Here is an 18,911-nt window from a genome sequence, read left to right on the forward strand (position 1 = left end):
GTACGCGTAAACACTGAAGTATTTTTGGGCTTTACAAAGGGAAAATTCATCATTCATAACATATACTCTCCTGTTGCTTCTAGAGAATATACCTGGCAGACACATTTGTGGTAAAAGACACAGAGTCATTGGTGAATGTTAATGGTGTAGTCCCAGTGATATCCTCCCATTGAGCAGGAGTGGTCCCACCTATACATGGAAGAAACGGTTTTGGTTACAAAATACAAAAATGTTGTTGACTACAGCAAATGTCTTTTATTTTGAAAGTTCATGTTCTCTTGTCCTTGTCAATTATTTTATTCTCCTGCCCAATACAGTGCAATGCAGTTTTAAATAGATGTCACTAGAGGAGGGGCTTCAGTATGCTGTAAAAAACTGACTTTGTGAGGAAACGACTTAGCAATTAATTGGGGGAAGAATACTCATGTCACTCGTGTTACTGTAACCTCTCCAGTTCTACTCCACCCACTCAGAGCGGGATTAGAACCGGAATCTACAGCATGGGAGGCAGGCGCGCTAACAAGGATGCTAAAGACCGCAGTATGTTGCCTCAGTCACTAGCGTGCCTCTTGAGGCCAGGGGAGTGAGGTTTACCATCACTCTTTAGTAGCTGGTCTCAATTACACTCACCCCCTAAATCTCACTCCCATCCGGGTCACGGCACCAAATGTAACTGGTCCTACTCAACCCACTCCCAGCATGGTTTAGAACCTGCGTCCCCGGCATGGGAGGTGGAATGCGCTAACATGGATGCTAAAGACCGCAGTCTGTAGCCTCAGTCGCTAGTGCGCCTCTTGAGGCCAGACGAATGAGGTATACATGCACAGCTCTTACTAGCTTGCTTCTGTTACACTCACCCCCTAAACCTCACTCCCATCCGGGTCATGGCACCAAATCTAATCAGAGCGGGATTAGAACCTGCATCTCCGGCATGGGAGGTGGGTGCGCTAACAAGGACGCTAAAGACCGCAGTCTGTAGCCTCAGTCGCTAGTACGCTTCTTGAGATCAGGGGAGTGAGGTTTACATGCACAGCTTTCACTAGCTTGCTTCTGTTACACTCAGCTCCCTAAACCTCACTCCCATCCGGGTCACGGCACCAAATGTAACCGGTCGTACTCGACCAACTCCGAGCGGGACTTGAACCGGCGTCTCCAGCATGGGAGGCAGGCACCAACAAGGATGCTAAGGACCGCAGTCTGTAGCCTAAGTTGCTAGAGCGCCTCTCGAGGCCAGACGAGTGAGGTTTACATGCACAGCTCTCACTAGCTGGCCTCCGTTACATTACACTTAACCTATGAATGGCTTACTTACTGTATAGTTGTCTCCAGGGTTCTGAACCGGTTCAAGGAATGAAAACAAAATGAAATTTTAACAGGAATATAAACAAAAGTGAAATCAATTCTAATTGTTCTGAACAGATATGCTTTTTAAAAATTAACTTAATAAAGTTATTATATCATTCTGTTTATTATTTTATTTTGGCAGTGATCCAATCATGAATTTAAATTCGCCCTATGCAAATGCGACGTGAGTGAAATGTCCGCGCTTAGCTGTCAAGTCATCGTAGGTTAGTCGCTGGCATTAGCTCTTGGATCTCAGGAGTTTTTCCGAGGAAATGTCACCAACCGTTAAAGCATTACATTAAGTGAAAATGAATGGCAGGTAATATCCAGCATGATGTGTGTTTTGAAACCAGCAAAAATTGCAGGTTAGTGTACAATCACTACTAATCAGGAAATTATTATTTTTTTTTTTTTTTTAATAATCAATCACCAAGGCCCAGTTGTTCAAAAAGTTTTATTTTGGATCATATTTATCTAGATTTGGGAATCCCATGTTTTGCTCTCCAGTATCAGGTAATCCATTTTACCTTTGTGCTGGTTTTTCAAAGTAAAATAGGATTGGATCACACTTTTTCAGATGACCAAATCTAGATTACCAGTGCTTCAAATGGGGTTACATTTTACAATGTAGGCTGCTAGTTGTGTAAAGAACAACAGGTAGAACGAAAAATAGTGTTATTAACTGGTATTTTCTTCTAATCAAACTGTTTTCAGAACGTAATGTTTCAGAGGGAACGCAAGAACAGAAAACTTAAAATACTGATTCTGCTCGGAGTGAATGGATTTATTTTCTAGCCCCCGTTTTAAAGCCCTGGTTGTCTCTGTATATTAAGTTGGATAGAAAGTGAAAATGAGTATATCCCGTGTGCTTTCTCACCTGTGATGCTGCATAGCAGACGTAACGTAGGAGTATCTCCACCTCCAAAGCCGCCGAGGCCTGAGTCAGCAGAGCTCTTCGGGACAGGGATGGTCATGGTTATGGGTTTATGGAATTTCCTCCTCCGTGGTTCCAGAGTGACTATAGGGCTGAATGTGGCTTTATTACCCCAAATCTTCCTCACTACATCAACGCTCATGGGTTGAGCCTGGCCAAGTAGCAAAGGCAATAATTAATAAAATGATCACAAGAGCAAATGAATAATTTAAAGCATCTCATTGCTATCGGGTCAAACCTATTTCAATATTGTGACTGTTAGCAACAAAATGCTAGCCTGGAAATCCAGACCTAAATCTGAAAGAGTAATGGTCTGGCATCGACTAATGAAAATCGGCCAGCTCGAGGGGCGGCACCAAGCATGCATTTGAAAATCACACTGCACGCAATTAGATAACACTACGACCAATCACAACAAGCCCCATACGCTTAGCTACCAGCGGAGCTAACTGGTAGATTAGACTCTCGCCGTATCCGGTCGGCAAAACAGCAAAAACGCCCTCCTTGCAAAGGAACGATTCGAGCGGCGTCTTCTCTTCCTCTTTTAGATAAAAAGCCACGTCTAACTCGTTCATTGTAGCGGCCAAAGCCGTTTCAAACAACTGGTATTCATCCATAGTCATCTTACAATGTTTACTAAAGACTTCGACGTCTCAGCGCTGTCATCATCTGTTTAGCTCGCCTCTGGCCCGCCTATATCAGATAACCCGATGTGATTGTGGATACAAGGGCATATTTAATGAGCATCATTACTCGACTCCAGAGTAAACTCGCTGAGCAAATTCAACTTGTGCTCTCGTGAGAACTCTGGATTTCCAGGGTAGCAAAATGCATGTGAAAGCACTGTATTCCACATTAAAGCACTGATTCTACATTTCATGTTTTCCTCTGCAAAAACAATTGTGCTACCTGCAGGCCGACACGGATGCGTTTAGTGAGCGCTCCCTCCGGGAAGACGGCCTGTACTTGAGGAACCACTGTGCTGCTCAGAACTCCACCTTCTGGACCAATGAGATTACTGTCCTGTTTAATCCGTGAAACCACAGCAAAATACTGTGGAAAGTCTCGAGTGATAATGCGACAGATGCGCTTCCTCTCCAACTCTTCCGGTGGGTCCAGCCCTGAAATTTAAGATGGATATACTGTACAGCATCTGTCCATTTCTTATATTTATTCAATAGTGGAAACAAATCTCGGCAATGGGAGGTTATAATTTCCCAGACAGCAAAATAGTGTCGCCCCAGATCCGGCCCACATCTGGTACACGTGGGTTCCACACGGCCGGATCTGGGCCGACACTATGTTTCTGTCTGGGTTGTATTTGATCATGTGTTTTTTCCTCACCCTCGTCCATGCCGTTGAGGATCTGGTTGAGCTCTTCTTCTGTGTACTCGCAATGATGCTCTTTCCAGCTCTCTCCAGTTTCACTGCGTAAGATCACCAGCTCCCTCTCCTTCCCTCTCAGAGCCGCAAAGTGAGGGATCTCCACAATCACAGGCCTGAGACCCGGCAGGAGTTACAAGAATGTTATTCATACGGATGTCTACAATTTTTTCCTACAATTAGGCTAATAAATTTCGCTTTAAATCACTGTGACAAACAGTCTTGAGAGGCTTATAGTATAATGGAATAGTATAATATACAGAAATGGGCAGAAATTTCAAATTTTATTTACTTGTTTCTTGTTCAGTAATGGTAACCGCTAAGATTAGCAACAACTGGATACAATAAAGTCTATATCATGTATAAATAAATAATGTGTTTTACATTGTTTCATTTCAGTTGCGTATTTGAAAAACACAAAAAGAAAAGAAAGTTTATCAAAAGTAACTGGACTTGGTTTTCATTTACTTTAACTTCAGTGCGGAAGCACATTGATATGCCCAGATCTACCAAGTCTTGATACTTTTGATTAAAATTCTAGTGGATATGGTATGGCCTAAATAAATGAAAACTTTCACAAACACCATAACAATATGCACAATGTTATGTTCATACCTAAAAAATGCACACAGCCACAGAAACTCATGCTTCAACTAAAGTAGCACAGCAAATGGCAAAACAAATCAAAAACAAGACGAGCACAAACAACTGGGTACAAACAGTCACCTAAAGGAGCTAAAGGAAACACAGATTGATGATTCAGAATAACACACTTCTGACAAATCACTAGAAATACTATGTTTTGGTCATGAATTTCCCAAACCTGTGACCTTTTGATGGCAAAGTATAGAAGTATAATCACAATCTGTTGATTAACTTCAACAAGTTTGGAAACAATCATGAGTAATGGAAAATAAAAATGACACTAGGGTTCATCTACTGTATGGTACCACTGACGACTAAACGGAGCCACTTTACAATGAAAGCAGAATACAACCAATGCAATACAATTAAAAGGAAGATAGTGAGAAAGGAGAAAGTGGGGTGTGGGACTGGCATCCATTGGTTGTTTCATGTGTCACTCCTACCCCAGAAATTTTGTCCCTGGCGGGCCCAGTTGCAGAATGCGGCTAACCAAACTCTCGCCCTCATTCAGAGGGGGCGGGGCAGTGGGGAGGTGGAGCTTACTGTCATCCAATAGCAGCAGTGGGAAAAGAGAGCATAGGTGGCATATTGTCGAGTTTGTTTTATTTAGAAGAACTTTTCTTGAAACAAATGAGAGAGAAAAACAACAACAACCCTGGAAGGGTTTAAATTTATCTCTGTAAGTAGCAAGTAAGAGTGAATTACATATTAGTTTTTAGTTTTCTAAAGTCTACGCTAAAAGTCAGATCCATGCCAACTCTCCGGACAGCAACATAGTGTCAGCCCAGATCCGGCCCACATCTGGGCCGTGTGGAATCCACGTGTACCAGATGTGGGCCGGATCTGGGCCGACACTATGTTGCTGTCTGCCTTGTGTCATGATTCATGAGTGTTAAAACAGAAAAATCATTTAAACATCATCAATAAAAATGTCAATAGAATTGGCTCGTTCGTTCTGCAGAACAGTTGAACTGAAATAGTCTGTTTTAATAAATTAACGACAACATTATTCAACTATTTGTTTGCATCATCAAATCATAAATGTTCGTCTCCAGATGGCATTAGGTTTATTACTAGATTATGCTTTTGCATGTAAATGAAACTGATTATATATTATTCCTTGTGTTCATTTAGTAATAAAAAATCAGTAAAACATGGCTGAATTTGATTTCTTTCATATCCAAAATTGAGTCTATAACCCTGTCCCAAATGGCACACATGAGCAAACCTAAACTGACAGACAAGACACTCTGCAGTCTTGTGGAAATGATGGACACTCATGACTACAAGTACACATCAACTCTGCCATTTGGGAGAGGCTAAATTGAGGAACTCCATCAGACCGCTGACCACATGTCTGCCTTGTTTCCTCATTGACCTTGAAATTCTGCTCTGTCAGTTCTACCACATTCAGCGCTTCGAACGACAACTGTGCATTTGAACAACAATTTTTTCGCTCGTGCTCCGACGCCTTCAAGGGATACTCTACCCAAAAATTAAAATCAGTCCCAGATGTATGTATCCCAGACAGCAACATAGTGTCGGCCCAGATCTTGCCCACATCTGGGCCGCGTGGAATCCACATGTACCAGATGTGGCCCGGATCTAGGCCGACACTATATTGCTGTCTGGAATGTGACTTTCTTTTTTCGGATGTAGATCAATAAAGACTTATTATCTCCGTGAGTCCATTTAATGCAAGTGTCAGGGACCCCCAAAGTTTAAAGAGCCAAACAAAGAAACCCCAGCTAATGAATCGATGTCTTCTTCACAACAGGTGTGTGTGAGAAAAATAATCATATTTGAAACTTTTTAAACTATAATCCATCGCTTCCGATCAAATGTCATACACACATTCATGAGTTTATTCTTTATGTAAACATCAGTCAAGTCAAGTCGACTTAATTTATACAGTGCTTTATACAATACAGATTGTTGCAAACCCAAACTCCATCCGGTGACTGAATGGAAAGTAGAAAGTTGTTGTAAATGTAATGCCAGAAATTGGTGTTGTATGTATTACCATCGTGTTTGCTTTGTATGGTTTTAGATGTGTCAACTTTGAGGGTTCCATCCAATGCATTATATGGACTCACAGAGATGGACTATTTTTCAAAAAATCTTTCTTTGTATAGATCTGAAGAAAGAAACCCTTTCAGAGAACACGGTTTGTGCCTTGGATCACACGACTCCAACACTGTGGTTATAACAGGTCGTGCCCCAATGGTGCATGTTGGGCCGCTAATTTTGGAGTTAGATTGTACATTCTCCCATTACGTGTTTCGGGACGAGAATAGTCCAAATGTGCCTTGGTTCTCATGACTGTCGTGGTTACAACAGGGTGTGCCAGTCAACTGTATTCTTCAGTTTTTGAGATTTCAGGGCCTATTTCAGGGTCCTGTTCAGGAAGGTCTGTAGCAGAATAAGGGACAGAATGATTCTATGCCCCTCATATCTCACGGGCTTATTGGCGACGTGGATATTTTTTGATCTGCGCAATGTCAGGCAATGTTATAGCCTAATATGGGCCTCAGTGGTCACTTAAGGCGGGCGTAAACGGTGCGATTTTTGCTGTTTTACGAGCTTGCAGATGATTTTTTTCTAGTGGAAATCGGTGATGCTCGCATGGTCGCGGCTCACAGCGTGTGAGAGGAATTACGAGCCGAGCCAAGCACGTTACGAGCACCTCCCGACCTCCAGATAATTTGTTATCAGATAAACATGTTTAAAAATTCCGGGGAGTCGGCCCGATTTTCACCAGCGTATAGGCTGTCACCTATTGCCAAATCATACACAACCACGTCACAGCCTAGATCGATGGGGCTATACTGCGCAAACACTGTCTCACAACCTCCCGAGTGTCCGAACTCGCACCGTGTATGCCCACCTTTAGTGAACCAAAGCCCTCATATTCAGGCTTCAGCCATTAAACTCCTCTCTCACCTCATTAGGTGACTTCTGCAGAATATGCCTTGTTAGGTTATTTGAACCTTAAAGAAGAGCATTTTGGTGCTGCCCACCTCATGTCAACTGAAGTCGGAGCACAATGGTTGGTTGCTCCAATTTTATGAAACCAACAAAGAACGGCGGTTGACGCTCAATAAAGGGATTTACATGCTGCTGAACTTCACTCTGGAACACAGAAACTTCCTCAGGTTTGCATTTGGGGGCAAAGTTGACCAATTCAGGGTTCATCATTTTATCCTGACCTTAGCACCTGCTACCTTCACAAAATACATACAGTACTGTGCAAAGGTCTTAGGCATGTTAATATCCTCCACGTCTCAGAGACGTTCCCGCAGTTCTTCTGGATTTTCTTCTGTTTCTTCATGTAATCACAGACGGACTCGATGATGGTGAGATCAGATCATACCGGCTGTTGTCAGACTCCTTGTGCAGACACAAATCTCACTGGATTATTACAATTAATGGCAAAAAGAATGTTTGGAAATATAAACTGATATTTCCTACTGACACACTACAGCAAAAGATATAAATAACTGACTTAAAACCATTTTTTTGGGGGGGGGGGGGGGGGGGGGGGGGATATTAACATGCCTAAGACTTTTGCACAGTACTGTAGATGCTGCTCAGGCTGCATTGCGACTCCAAGTGTGAATGTGTCTTGAATTTCCACAGTGAGCACGTTGGTAATTTCATTCATTGGAACGTTCACTGTGCATGGCTATTCTTAAGTAGCTAACCGCTGATTTTACATCAGTTGTACACTCACTATTGGGGTGCATTATGGGATTGAATGAATGCACTCAATAATGTCCACTATGGTTTCAGACACCACTACAAAGGGCTGTCCACCTCAAATAGTGCACCATATATAGGGGCGATTTTGTACACAGCCCTGGACTTGCACTATAAGGACTTTATGTAGATTACCATTCATCAACTGTTAGTCAGAAAGGGAAAAACATATTAAATCAATTTAAGAAGGGTTCATTTTTGAGGGTGCAATGAACTTCCCTGCAAGCCAATAAGCCAAAAAAACAGGTGGTACAGCCTTGTTAGATACAGAAAAGCAGAAGCAGCATCAGTCATTTTGACAGGAGGTAAGTAATAAAGGCAGCAAAGAACAAATGTAGACAAACGTACATTACTCCATTAAAGCAATGCTAGAGGTAAAAAAAAGTGTTGTTTTACACCGTAAACCAGTGGTGTAAAACTCCGCTCCTGGAAGGCCACAGTCCTGCAGAGTTTTGCTCTAACCCAGCTCCAACACACTTGATTAGCAGAATCAGGTTGGATTAGGGTTGATGATAAACTCTGTCAGTAAAACTTTTGCATAGTCCCAGGTCTCTGATTTGTTTTTTTTAAGCTGGCTAATCAATCTCTCTTTCCTATCTATGCAACCTTATGTATATATATATTTCCTTCCTGACCTGGTCCAACTCAGTACGGTGTGCCATGAGGGTTTTCTTTACTCCTCCTCCCCAGCACCACCTGTCTAGATCTGCTACGGGAGTTCTCCTGTACTTCACCTTGTATCCCAATCCTTGTGTGTTTGAGCAGTACGCTTCACTTCAATTGCTCCTACACTCCATTCTTACATAACATTTTGTTTGTTTATTTAAAAGAGGAATTGTATACATTAAAGCTAAAAGGAAAAAAACAACATAAATTTCAAGATATTATCACAATAAGATATGCTTGAGGGAAACAGTGATCTTATTACAAGGTATGGGACTTTACAGTTCACTAAATCTAACAAAAGTTTACAAAGTTCATGGCTTTAAAGGGGCTATATGTAAGCATTTTACATGTAGTGATCACTTTTTATTGCCAATGTGTGAACAGCTTTAACGAAACTTAAAAAATTAGACCTTCCCCGACTTCCTAGGTTGTCCTTCCTAGCCCCTTTAAATATATATCCATTAACTTAGTTTGAGGGGTATAGTTAGAAGTGATGATTCTAGCATGTTTGCTGAAATCCCACCTTTGATTAGGTAAATTACCCAGCCCGAAATGTCACTTAAAACTAGCAAAGTATGATGGGTGGTTTAACGTGTAAGTCAGACAGTCCCTTCATATATAAATGGATGAATTTGGTACAGGTTTATACTAGTACACAATAATTATTCCAGCGTAATCCAGAGCACTGAACAACTCCAGCATTGTCCATTGACGAAAAGTCAATAATTCAAATTTTCAATATAAAAAAGATCAATATGTTCATCATGAGATAAAACTGTGATGAGGCACTGAAAGCATACTTTCTGTCCAGATTTCACTATCCAAATAAACTCACACCAACGGTTGCTTACCCAAGGAACTGAGCTCCAGAGGGTCCAACCTCGATCAGCCTGCTAGCTAGACCGTCTCCCTCGACCATGGGGGGCATGCTCGCCAGTCGGTGTCTTTTGACCAGTCTACATGTGACTCGAGTCGGGGCGCTGCACTTCCGCGGTGGAATGAGAAGCCGTAGACCATTGTGACGACATCCTCGCATGGCACCGCCTCGGGCGTCCACCATGAAGCTGACTAAGAAGCTGCATTGAGGATGCACAAAGTTAAAATGCATTTGAAAAGGTGATACCATCTTAAGATTAAGGAAGAGTAAAACAAATGCATGTCATGGAATCACACCGTGTTCACATACTGTTTTAATGCTATAGCCGAATGTTCAATAGAGCTGTTCTCATTTACATATTTGGTATAGTGGCTCACTACATGTTAGCCAGCAGTCCAAAAGTCACTAGATTTGTCAGTAGTTGCTTTTTTTTTTGAAAATGAGTCAATAAAGGGGAGTGCAAGAAATCTAGTGACAGAGTCGCTTAATTGACAACACCGAACAGACAGATACATGTAATCTTATCATTGTAATTTAATTGTGACTAAAATGTCAAAAAGCAGTAACTAAGGCAACATAAACATAAAACTTTTTTAGGGTTGTGGCCGTTCGTTTACATGACAACGGCGTTTTGAGTGCCTGAAAACGCAAGTTTTTGAAACCGGTCTCTGTGTAAACAACAAAAACGTGAATCTCTGAAGACGATGACGCCGTGCACAAGCAGAATACAGTGTTTTTAGTCGTTTTCCCGGATCTGTGTGAATGGGGATCGTTTTGACAATGGTGTCCTCTAAACTCACAGGAAAAACGTCTCCGTTTTAAGCATATCGTTGTGGTGTAAACGTACCCTCAGTCTGTGTTTTGGTTCTTTGAATTTAGATTCTTTGCCTGTTTAGTCCCTGTGTCCTTGGTTTCTATGGTTACTTATTATGGTTTCTTATTAGTCACACCTGTGCCTTGGTTTATCCCTCAATAATATAGATTGGTTTTATGATCATTTTTAATGTTTCGTTTTTTTGGTGTATTTATAGTCATTTTTTAAAGTCACAGTGTATTGAGAAAAGGTATTTTGTATCCCACGGCAAACAAACTAAATATTACGTGATAAGTAATGGATAAAATATAACAGAAGAGAAATTCATTTTAAGGTTTTACATTGTGTAATCATTTGAATCGAGTTAATGTAAACGAGTCAACTACATTAAACAACTGCAACTGAAAAATACTATAATCTCCATGATCATAAATACATAGTATCAAATTATTAATTCCATGAATTCAATATTTATAAATAAGTATCCGTAAATGACTATGTCAATAAGGTTGTTCATATGTAAATTATTTAAATATTAGATGCTGTCAAAATATCAGTATTGTACATTTTGTTGTCTATTGTGTATGCAAATTTAGATAACTGTATGTGTGGTAGAACCATACATGCATACGAATACCCATAAGATCACACTGGATATTCAAATGCATCAACATCATCAAAACAACATATATCACAGTTTGATTTTCATGCAAACACACACAACACCTGCACAGATTGTCTGGAAATATGGTTTAGAGATACAACCCTGGAGACACAACATGCATGGAAAAAAGTGTCATGTTCATGTAATTCTAATGTGAATATAACGTAAATGTTGCACAGTAATTACAATACTGAAAGTACTTATGCAACTGCTTCTTATGCTGGTGCACTGTTATGGTAATGTACATATTTCTATTTCAGTAATTATACGGCTTAAGTAAAGACACAAATTATCCTGATCTTAAACATATACTTAAGTGGTAGTTCATTTAATTTTCAATTGATAATTTATTTTGTTACATAGTTTGTTAGATGAGTTTTGTCAGTTACAAAATCCTTGACTAAAAAATAAACAACAAATATTGTGTTAGTCTCCAAGATGAGTTTGTGAAATGAAGAACAACATTCAGATGACTTCAAACTTGCAGTGCCTTTTGGCATCTTTAGGGTCCTTTGATACAGTTATTTTATAAGATTCTACACCTAAATCTAAAAGTCAAATATGTTAATGCCATAAGCCTAATGTAAATATATTACATATAGAATTTGATCACAAATTGTAATATTCCAAGAGGCATAGCAAGAAGACACCAAACTAAGTGACCCTTGTGCACACTGAATGAAGCAGAGGTCAGAGGTCAAATGACACGTCACGCTAGTCACCTGCTATTGTCATGGTCATGACATGGAGAACAACGGCTGAAGACCAAAAATACCATCCATCAGAGAGAAAAGTCAGAAAGAGAGAATGAAGTTTGAAAAACAGAGGAACTTGTTTCACAGTAGGAATGATAATAAAGCAACTTTGCATTTGCAAGGCTGTCAAACTGTAGGTTTCTGGTTGTTAAAGATTTGTGCAGAATATGTATGCATATTTAGTTAAAAACCTTAGGCAATACCAGGAACAAATATTCAACTGTGATTTAAAAGAACTGATCAATCGTTCACAATAAGACCAGTAACATGTATAAAGAAAGTGGATTTTGATTCCATGTTGACTGTCAATACAAAGAGCTTCAGTAGTGAGATTTAAAGAGGACTTTTTCATACCCAGAATGAGCAGGACTGGAGGAAAGTGCAATGTTGTCCAGGTTTTCCATGTCCCAGCTCAGTCTGTACGAGTCCTGCTCATGTTCTCTCGCGAGAGAAGACACCTGGAGTGGAAGAAGCATCTCTGTTAAACTGGGCAAGAACTCAGTGTGAGACAGACACGAAACACAGAGTTCAAGAAGCCAGAATCTGTAGAAGAAAAGTACTCATGCATGTGTCTGCCAGAAAGACAAACAGAGGCAGTTTAAGTGCTATTAGTTTACAGGCAGCGGAAAAGTGTAAATAGTAGTGGTGGGCCGTTATCGGCGTTAACGTGCTGCGTTAACGTGAGACTCTTATCGGGCGATAAAAAAAATATCGCTGTTAATCTATTCTCAAAGTTGGGTTGGGAGCTGGGTCTATACTACGCAAGCTATGATGACTTTCACCTTGATATTTTAGCGCGGATGTATACCTAGCCGAATTCGGTTCGGTGTTTGGTACGCATTTTCCTGCCGACCAAAATTTCGTTATTTCAGATGTAGGCGGGTCGCGCGTGGCAATCGCGCTCATAATGTAAGAGACGCCGGCGCGACCACAACATTGTCCGACATCAAATGGCAATTAAACGTAATGTAAGCGGAACGAAGCTGAGCTACTCCTTATTGTGTGGTTGACGGACCGTTGTTTATCAGTTTGGACCAAAGCAGCGCAAGCCGATCGTGATCATGCGACACTGTTACTACACAGCGCTAAGAGATCCAGTAAAGAAAGCGTTTGAATTCGCCACAGAAGTAATAACATCGCTGCGAGATCTAGTGAGAAACATTCACATTTCTCCGTTATTAACGGATCAAACAGTGCGTGGAAGCCAGGAAGAAACATTGTGCCATGAATCAACTATCCAGTGTCCACAGATCAGCAACATTCACCATGGATTTACTGTATAAGACTGCAACCATGGAAGTTTGGCAGGAATAGTAGGCTATAATGCTTTCAAGTAACATTACGTTGGTTTTATTTTGACATTATGAATACAATTGCTGCCCTCAAATGTTAATCTGAACTAAAAATAGACCTTTGTTTATAACTACTACAATATTAGGCTACATTTCATTTTTTCCAAGGAGCTGTTTTGTTTTATATGCGCATAAGAAGAGTCTATTATAGCTTCATCATTGCTCAAAGTAAAATAAAATAAAAAAATCATACTATTATGTTAGTTTTAATAAAATAAAATAAAATCTCTGGCATTTCTTCACAAGTTCTTTTAAATGTCACTTTGTATTTAAGAAACACGTGCCCTTTAGTCATTATTTGGGTAGAACACATATTCTGAATGCCTTCGGCAGAATTCAAATGAGCCATTTTAATCTAGATTAATTCCAATATTACAGTGAGATTAATCTAGATTAAAAAAATTAATCTATGCCCACCACTAGTAAACAGCAATAAAAAGTATTTTCTTTGCACTAAGTGTAAGTAGTTGTTAGATACCGTTTGCACATTGGTGTATTGTAGTGTATTATATTATAAAACTGTGCAATAATAACAACATATTCAGTGTATGATCATATTTATTAGAGTCATAAATGGATGTCGCTTTATTGTATTGCTAACGCCCTTCCCTACCCATTAAACACTATAATCCCACTATTAAATATCTGTTAGGCACTTTATTTCCACTTTTCGAATACTTTCTTCATTTTTATTTAAACTAAACTCCTCTCCGAGCTGATTTGCGATGGAAAAAGAGAGAAGAATGAGTTTGGTAAAAGGCGGATTCAAATTTGAGTCAAAAACGAACATCACAGGTTTCTTCTGTCATTCTGTCTGGACCAATCAGGCACTGGTGGGCGGAGTCAGTGTAAACAGCCTCTGCAATTGGTGTAAGTAGACACTCTGTATGTTAAATTGCTTTAGAAACTCTGATACGGTAGAGTATAACGCTCTAACTAAGCATTATGTTATAGAGCTTATGAAGCCCCGCCCCTCGTTCTCTTTCTGTATTTCCACAGCGATCTTACGTATTTATGAATGAACTGCCCGTTATAAAATCTTCCCAGTCTACTGACATTTGTTAAGACATCTGCTTTAAACATTACAATGCTCGTGATAACTTTCGTTAACTCTACAATAAGTATAATCCTCTAACTGAGCATTAAGTCATAATGCTTAATTCTTCGTTATATGTTATACTATGACTATAGGTGCATCCCAATTCAAATACTTATGCACTATTCTGTGTTCACACTGACAATTCCTAATAGAAAAAGTGGAATTTAAATACTCGGATGATGCACTTAATTAAAGGAAACAACGAAGTGTGGAATGTTGGACACTTCATGCACTCGACTGTCTTTAATGAGCTTTAATTATGAATCATCTTCAGACTCAAAGACCCTGTGAATGACAAAACCATACACACTACACTGTTGAGCACAAAGTGTATAGTGCGTCATTTGGGACACAACTTATAACTTTGAATTCCTTTCTTTTGTACTCAATTTTATGACTTTTAAAGACAATTATTTTTATTATAAAGCCCTAATATGAAAACACTCAAAATTCTCAGCTTCACCTGATGACTGTACATCATTTCCTCCACCATCCCATAATGCTTTGCAGGGTAGTAGCTTTGATGAGTGGGTGTGTAAGACCTGTCCAAACTAAAGGAAAACACCATCATTACTGAGGAGAATCCATCCAGAGTTCCCAGAATACACTGTATTAGAATTATAACACTGGCTCATCATAAACACTCACTGATACTGATTTCTCACATACCTTTGTAAGCGACTATGTCAGCGTTAGCAGAAAGAAGAATAAGTGGAATACAATTAAATGTATACATTTCAATTTAACATGTAAAGCGTGAGATACAGTCAAACCAAATATTATTCAGACACCAGATATAATTTTTGATATTTCTTTACTAGTGTGATCAGGACACTATAGTTCACTTATCCCTCTGATGGTCTTTTTTTATGTCTACACTCGAGTTCTTTGGGGTCTCTAGAGACCCCAGACAATAACATTTAATTTTGTAACAAGATAATAGTTTTTTTTTTTTTACAAATGTAATTTTATTCTGTTTGTTAATGTTTTTACTCAACATTTGTGCAGTTTTTGGAGAATTTATGATATTTTTTAAATTTCTATAAATAAATAAATAAATAAATATTTAAATAGCCTTTTTACAAAAAAACAGCATTTGATGTAAAATTCACTTTATAAAAGACCCAGATTTCTAACTTTCATTCATGGGGATAACATGGATGATTTTAAATGGTTTAATGTAACATTTATGCCCATTTTTTGGAAAATGCAGTTTTAAAATAAAAAATAATAATTTTAACCACTAGATGGCTATAGAGCTCCAGTATATGCTATTTGCTATTAGACTACCTGAAAGATATCTTTTCACAAGTTGGATTCAGTTGGATTCATATCTAAATATTATAAAATCACAATTATAACAAAAATAAAATATTTTGTCAAAGTTTAGCATTTTTTGTACCAAAAAAACCCCCAGTTTTTCAATAATGTTACATTATGATTAGAATCAAACCTGAACAAAATGTTACAAAGAGAAATGTTGGAGTCTTAAGATTTTATCATTTATTTCAATCATTTATTTTTAATCTAATTCTAGATTCTAGACACACTCAATTGTGTGTGTGTGTGTGTGTGTGTGTGTGTGTGTGTGTCTGAGAGATAAAGAGAGAGAGAGTGTGTGAGTACACATTGTCGATGTGCCAGTGTCACCACACCACTTTATATTTGTAGTGGTTCCGCATTTTGGATGATTTTATTTGACACATTATAGCCTTACAAATGTTCCTGTGTGTGTGTGTGTGTGTGTGTGTGTGTGTGTGTGTGTGTGTGTGTGTGTGTGTGTGTGTGTGTGTGTGTGTGTGTGTGTGTGTGTGTGTTTAGGCTACATTTTCAATGTGTCAGTATCACCAATTTATTTTTGTGGTGGTACTGCATTTTGGATGATTTTATTTGACAAATTATAGCCTTACAAATGTTCCTGTGTGTGTGTGTGTGTGTGTGTGTGTGTGTGTGTGTGTGTGTGTGTGTGTGTGTGTGTGTGTGTGTGTGTGTGTGTGTGTGTGTGTGTGCACATTTTTCAATGTGTCAGTGTCACCAATTTATTTTTGTGGTGGTATTGCATTTTGGATGATTTTATTTGACACATTATAGCCTTACAAATGTTCCTGTGTGTGTATGCGTGTGTGTGTGTGTGTGCGTGTGTGTTTACATTTTCAATGTGTCAGTATCACCAATTTATTTTTGTGGTGGTACTGCATTTTGGATGATTTTATTTGACAAATTATAGCCTTACAAATGTTCCTGTGTGTGTGTGTGTGTGTGTGTGTGTGTGTGTGTGTGTGTGTGTGTGTGTGTGTGTGTGTGTGTGTGTGTGTGTGTGTGTGTGTGTGTGTGTGTGTGTGTGTGTGTGTGTGCATTTTTCAATGTGTCAGTGTCACCAATTTAGTTTTGTGGTGGTACTGCATTTTGGATGATTTTATTTGACAAATTATAGCCTTACAAATGTTCCTCTGTGTGTGTGTGTGTGTGTGTGTGTGTGTGTGTGTGTGTGTGTGTGTGTGTGTGTGTGTACATTTTTCAATGTGTCAGTGTCACCAATTTATTTTTGTGGTGGTACTGCATTTTGGATGATTTTATTTTACAAATGATAAGAGAACAGTTTTTATAGTCTCAAAAATGTATTCCTCTATGTGTGTGTGTGTGTGTGTGTGTGTGTGTGCGCTTGTTGTGAGCAAAATAATTCAGCATTGTGGATGCTTTCTGAATTGGTGGAAGTGTGCCACTTTATTTCTGTCATTTCTGTCAATGTGTTCTGTGTTGTTTCTGATTTTGATGATGAATTTTGTCTATTTTGATTGCGGGGTCTCCAGAGCCCCCGAGGACCTCGAGTGTCACAAATTTTGTCACGCTAACATAAAAACAGATATCATTCCACTTTTTTTTTTTTTTTGTAGATCTAGAAAGTGTTAAGAGCCGTAGAAGGTTTCATACCATTTGGACAAAGGGAACATTTTTTTTAATTTGAGCAAAAGTCATTTGCGGGTCAAAAAGACCCCGCGGACCATCAGAGGGTTATGTAAGTGAGGAGAGCAAAATAAAGTAAACTGTGGCATATTATTAACCCAAAGATTCTTCATACAGCGACTACCAGTAACATGTATAACAATTTGGGACCAAAAATGATTGGGACACTTTGATCTGATCATGTTTTGCTGAAGTGTTTTTTCTTTAATTGCTAATGCGACCTTTTTACACACAGACTGAACACAATGAAGCATTGCTTGGTAATCGGTTGAGCTAAACTGGTATTATCTAATTGTGTAGTTAAATTTAAAGGAACACGGCAACTTTTTGGGACTTTAGCTTATTCCCCGTATCCCCCAGAGTTAGAAAAATCCACACACACCCTTCTCATCTCCGTGTGTGCCGTAACTCTGTCTGACGCACCCACCGCTAGCCTAGCTTAGCACAAAGACTGGAGGTAAACGGCTCCAGCTAGCATACTGCTCCTAATAGGTGACTAAATAACGCCAACATTTACCTATTTACATGTTGTGATGTGTATAGTCACAGCGTGCACAAATAACAAGGTCACTCCAACTCTGCTCCTCACCACGGGGCTTCTCAGGTGCAGAGAGCAAATCACTCCGCCCAAGTAGCAGTGCTTCGCCTTCTGAGAATATAGTTCCCAGTGTGTATACAGTTAGAAGATGGCTGTGTCTCATGTGACCTTGTTATTTGTGCACGCTGTGACTATACAAATCACAACATGTAAATAGAAAAATGTTGGTGTTATTTTGTCACTTATTGGGAGCAGTATGCTAGCTGGAGCCGTTTACCTCCAGTCTTTGTGCTAAGCTAGGCTAGCGGTGGGTGCGTCAGGCAGAGTTACGGCACGCACAGAGATGAGAAGGGTGTGTATGGACTTATCTAACTCTGGGGGATACGGGGAATAAGCTAAAGTCCCAAAAAGTCGCCGTGTTCCTTTAACAGCTGACAGATATTCAACATAATTCATGTGTGAGACAGTCTAACAGAAGGATGGACAAAACCAGTCAAATATCAACTGAGTTCATAACTCTGAGTCATATTTTATTAGCATTTTCTAAATTATAGCGAATAAACACTGGGATAATGTGAGAAATGTTGAAGGTGTCTGAATAAATGCAGGATTGAATGTACAGGTGATCTGAAAAACATGGTATGCTTAGTGAAAATTCAACATGTTTAATATCAAGTCTCCAAACTAGCGTACCTGTCGGATCGGCCTCCCTCTAAACTGAAGCGCAGGTAGTTCATGCCGTCCAGGTATTGGCCAGGCAGAGAGTCGTCCCCTAACTCTCTCAAATCCTCAGCTCTCAGATATTCTCCACCGTCCCCTGTCATGGTGTCATCACCTGATGACACACACACCATCTTATTACTGTAACGCATTGACAAGCATTTTCATTATAAATGAGTCACTGGTTCAGAAACATGAGAGACCGTGAGAGAAAACACCTGAGAAGCATCATAAACGCACACATAAACGCAAAGAGATTCTCCGTTCTTTCCATTTACACTTGTTAAAGGTGCAGTGTGTAAACTTTAGCGGCATCTAGTGGTGAGGTTGTGAATTGCAACCAACAGAAGTTACGGTGGCCGACAGGAAGTGATGTCGTCGTCTGAGACAGCAGAGA

General features: G+C 39.5%; 1 protein-coding gene across 15 annotated transcripts in view; it reads right to left on the reverse strand.

Annotated features, from left to right (window-relative positions):
- ank2b (ankyrin 2b, neuronal) overlaps positions 1 to 18,911 on the reverse strand; it is a 114,520-nt gene that overhangs the window by 35,513 nt on the left and 60,096 nt on the right. For 6 of the 15 annotated variants that reach the window (XM_079864973.1, XM_079864972.1, XM_079864961.1 and 3 more), the window contains exons 24-32: positions 18,488 to 18,629; positions 14,756 to 14,843; positions 12,196 to 12,299; positions 11,809 to 11,844; positions 9,583 to 9,807; positions 3,623 to 3,777; positions 3,188 to 3,399; positions 2,222 to 2,429; positions 93 to 189 (exon numbers count right to left, since the gene is read on the reverse strand). In XM_079864973.1, coding sequence (XP_079721099.1) covers positions 93 to 189; positions 2,222 to 2,429; positions 3,188 to 3,399; positions 3,623 to 3,777; positions 9,583 to 9,807; positions 11,809 to 11,844; positions 12,196 to 12,299; positions 14,756 to 14,843; positions 18,488 to 18,629 — 1,267 coding nt within the window. Of the gene's footprint in view, positions 1 to 92; positions 190 to 2,221; positions 2,430 to 3,187; positions 3,400 to 3,622; positions 3,778 to 4,749; positions 4,849 to 9,582; positions 9,808 to 11,808; positions 11,845 to 12,195; positions 12,300 to 14,755; positions 14,844 to 14,961; positions 14,974 to 18,487; positions 18,630 to 18,911 lie in introns of all 15 variants that reach the window. The other 9 variants (XM_079864971.1, XM_079864968.1, XM_079864967.1 and 6 more) reach the window with 4 other exon arrangements.

The sequence above is a fragment of the Squalius cephalus genome (genome assembly GCF_949319135.1).
Source record: "Squalius cephalus genome assembly, chromosome: 3".
Classification (NCBI taxonomy): domain Eukaryota; kingdom Metazoa; phylum Chordata; class Actinopteri; order Cypriniformes; family Leuciscidae; genus Squalius; species Squalius cephalus.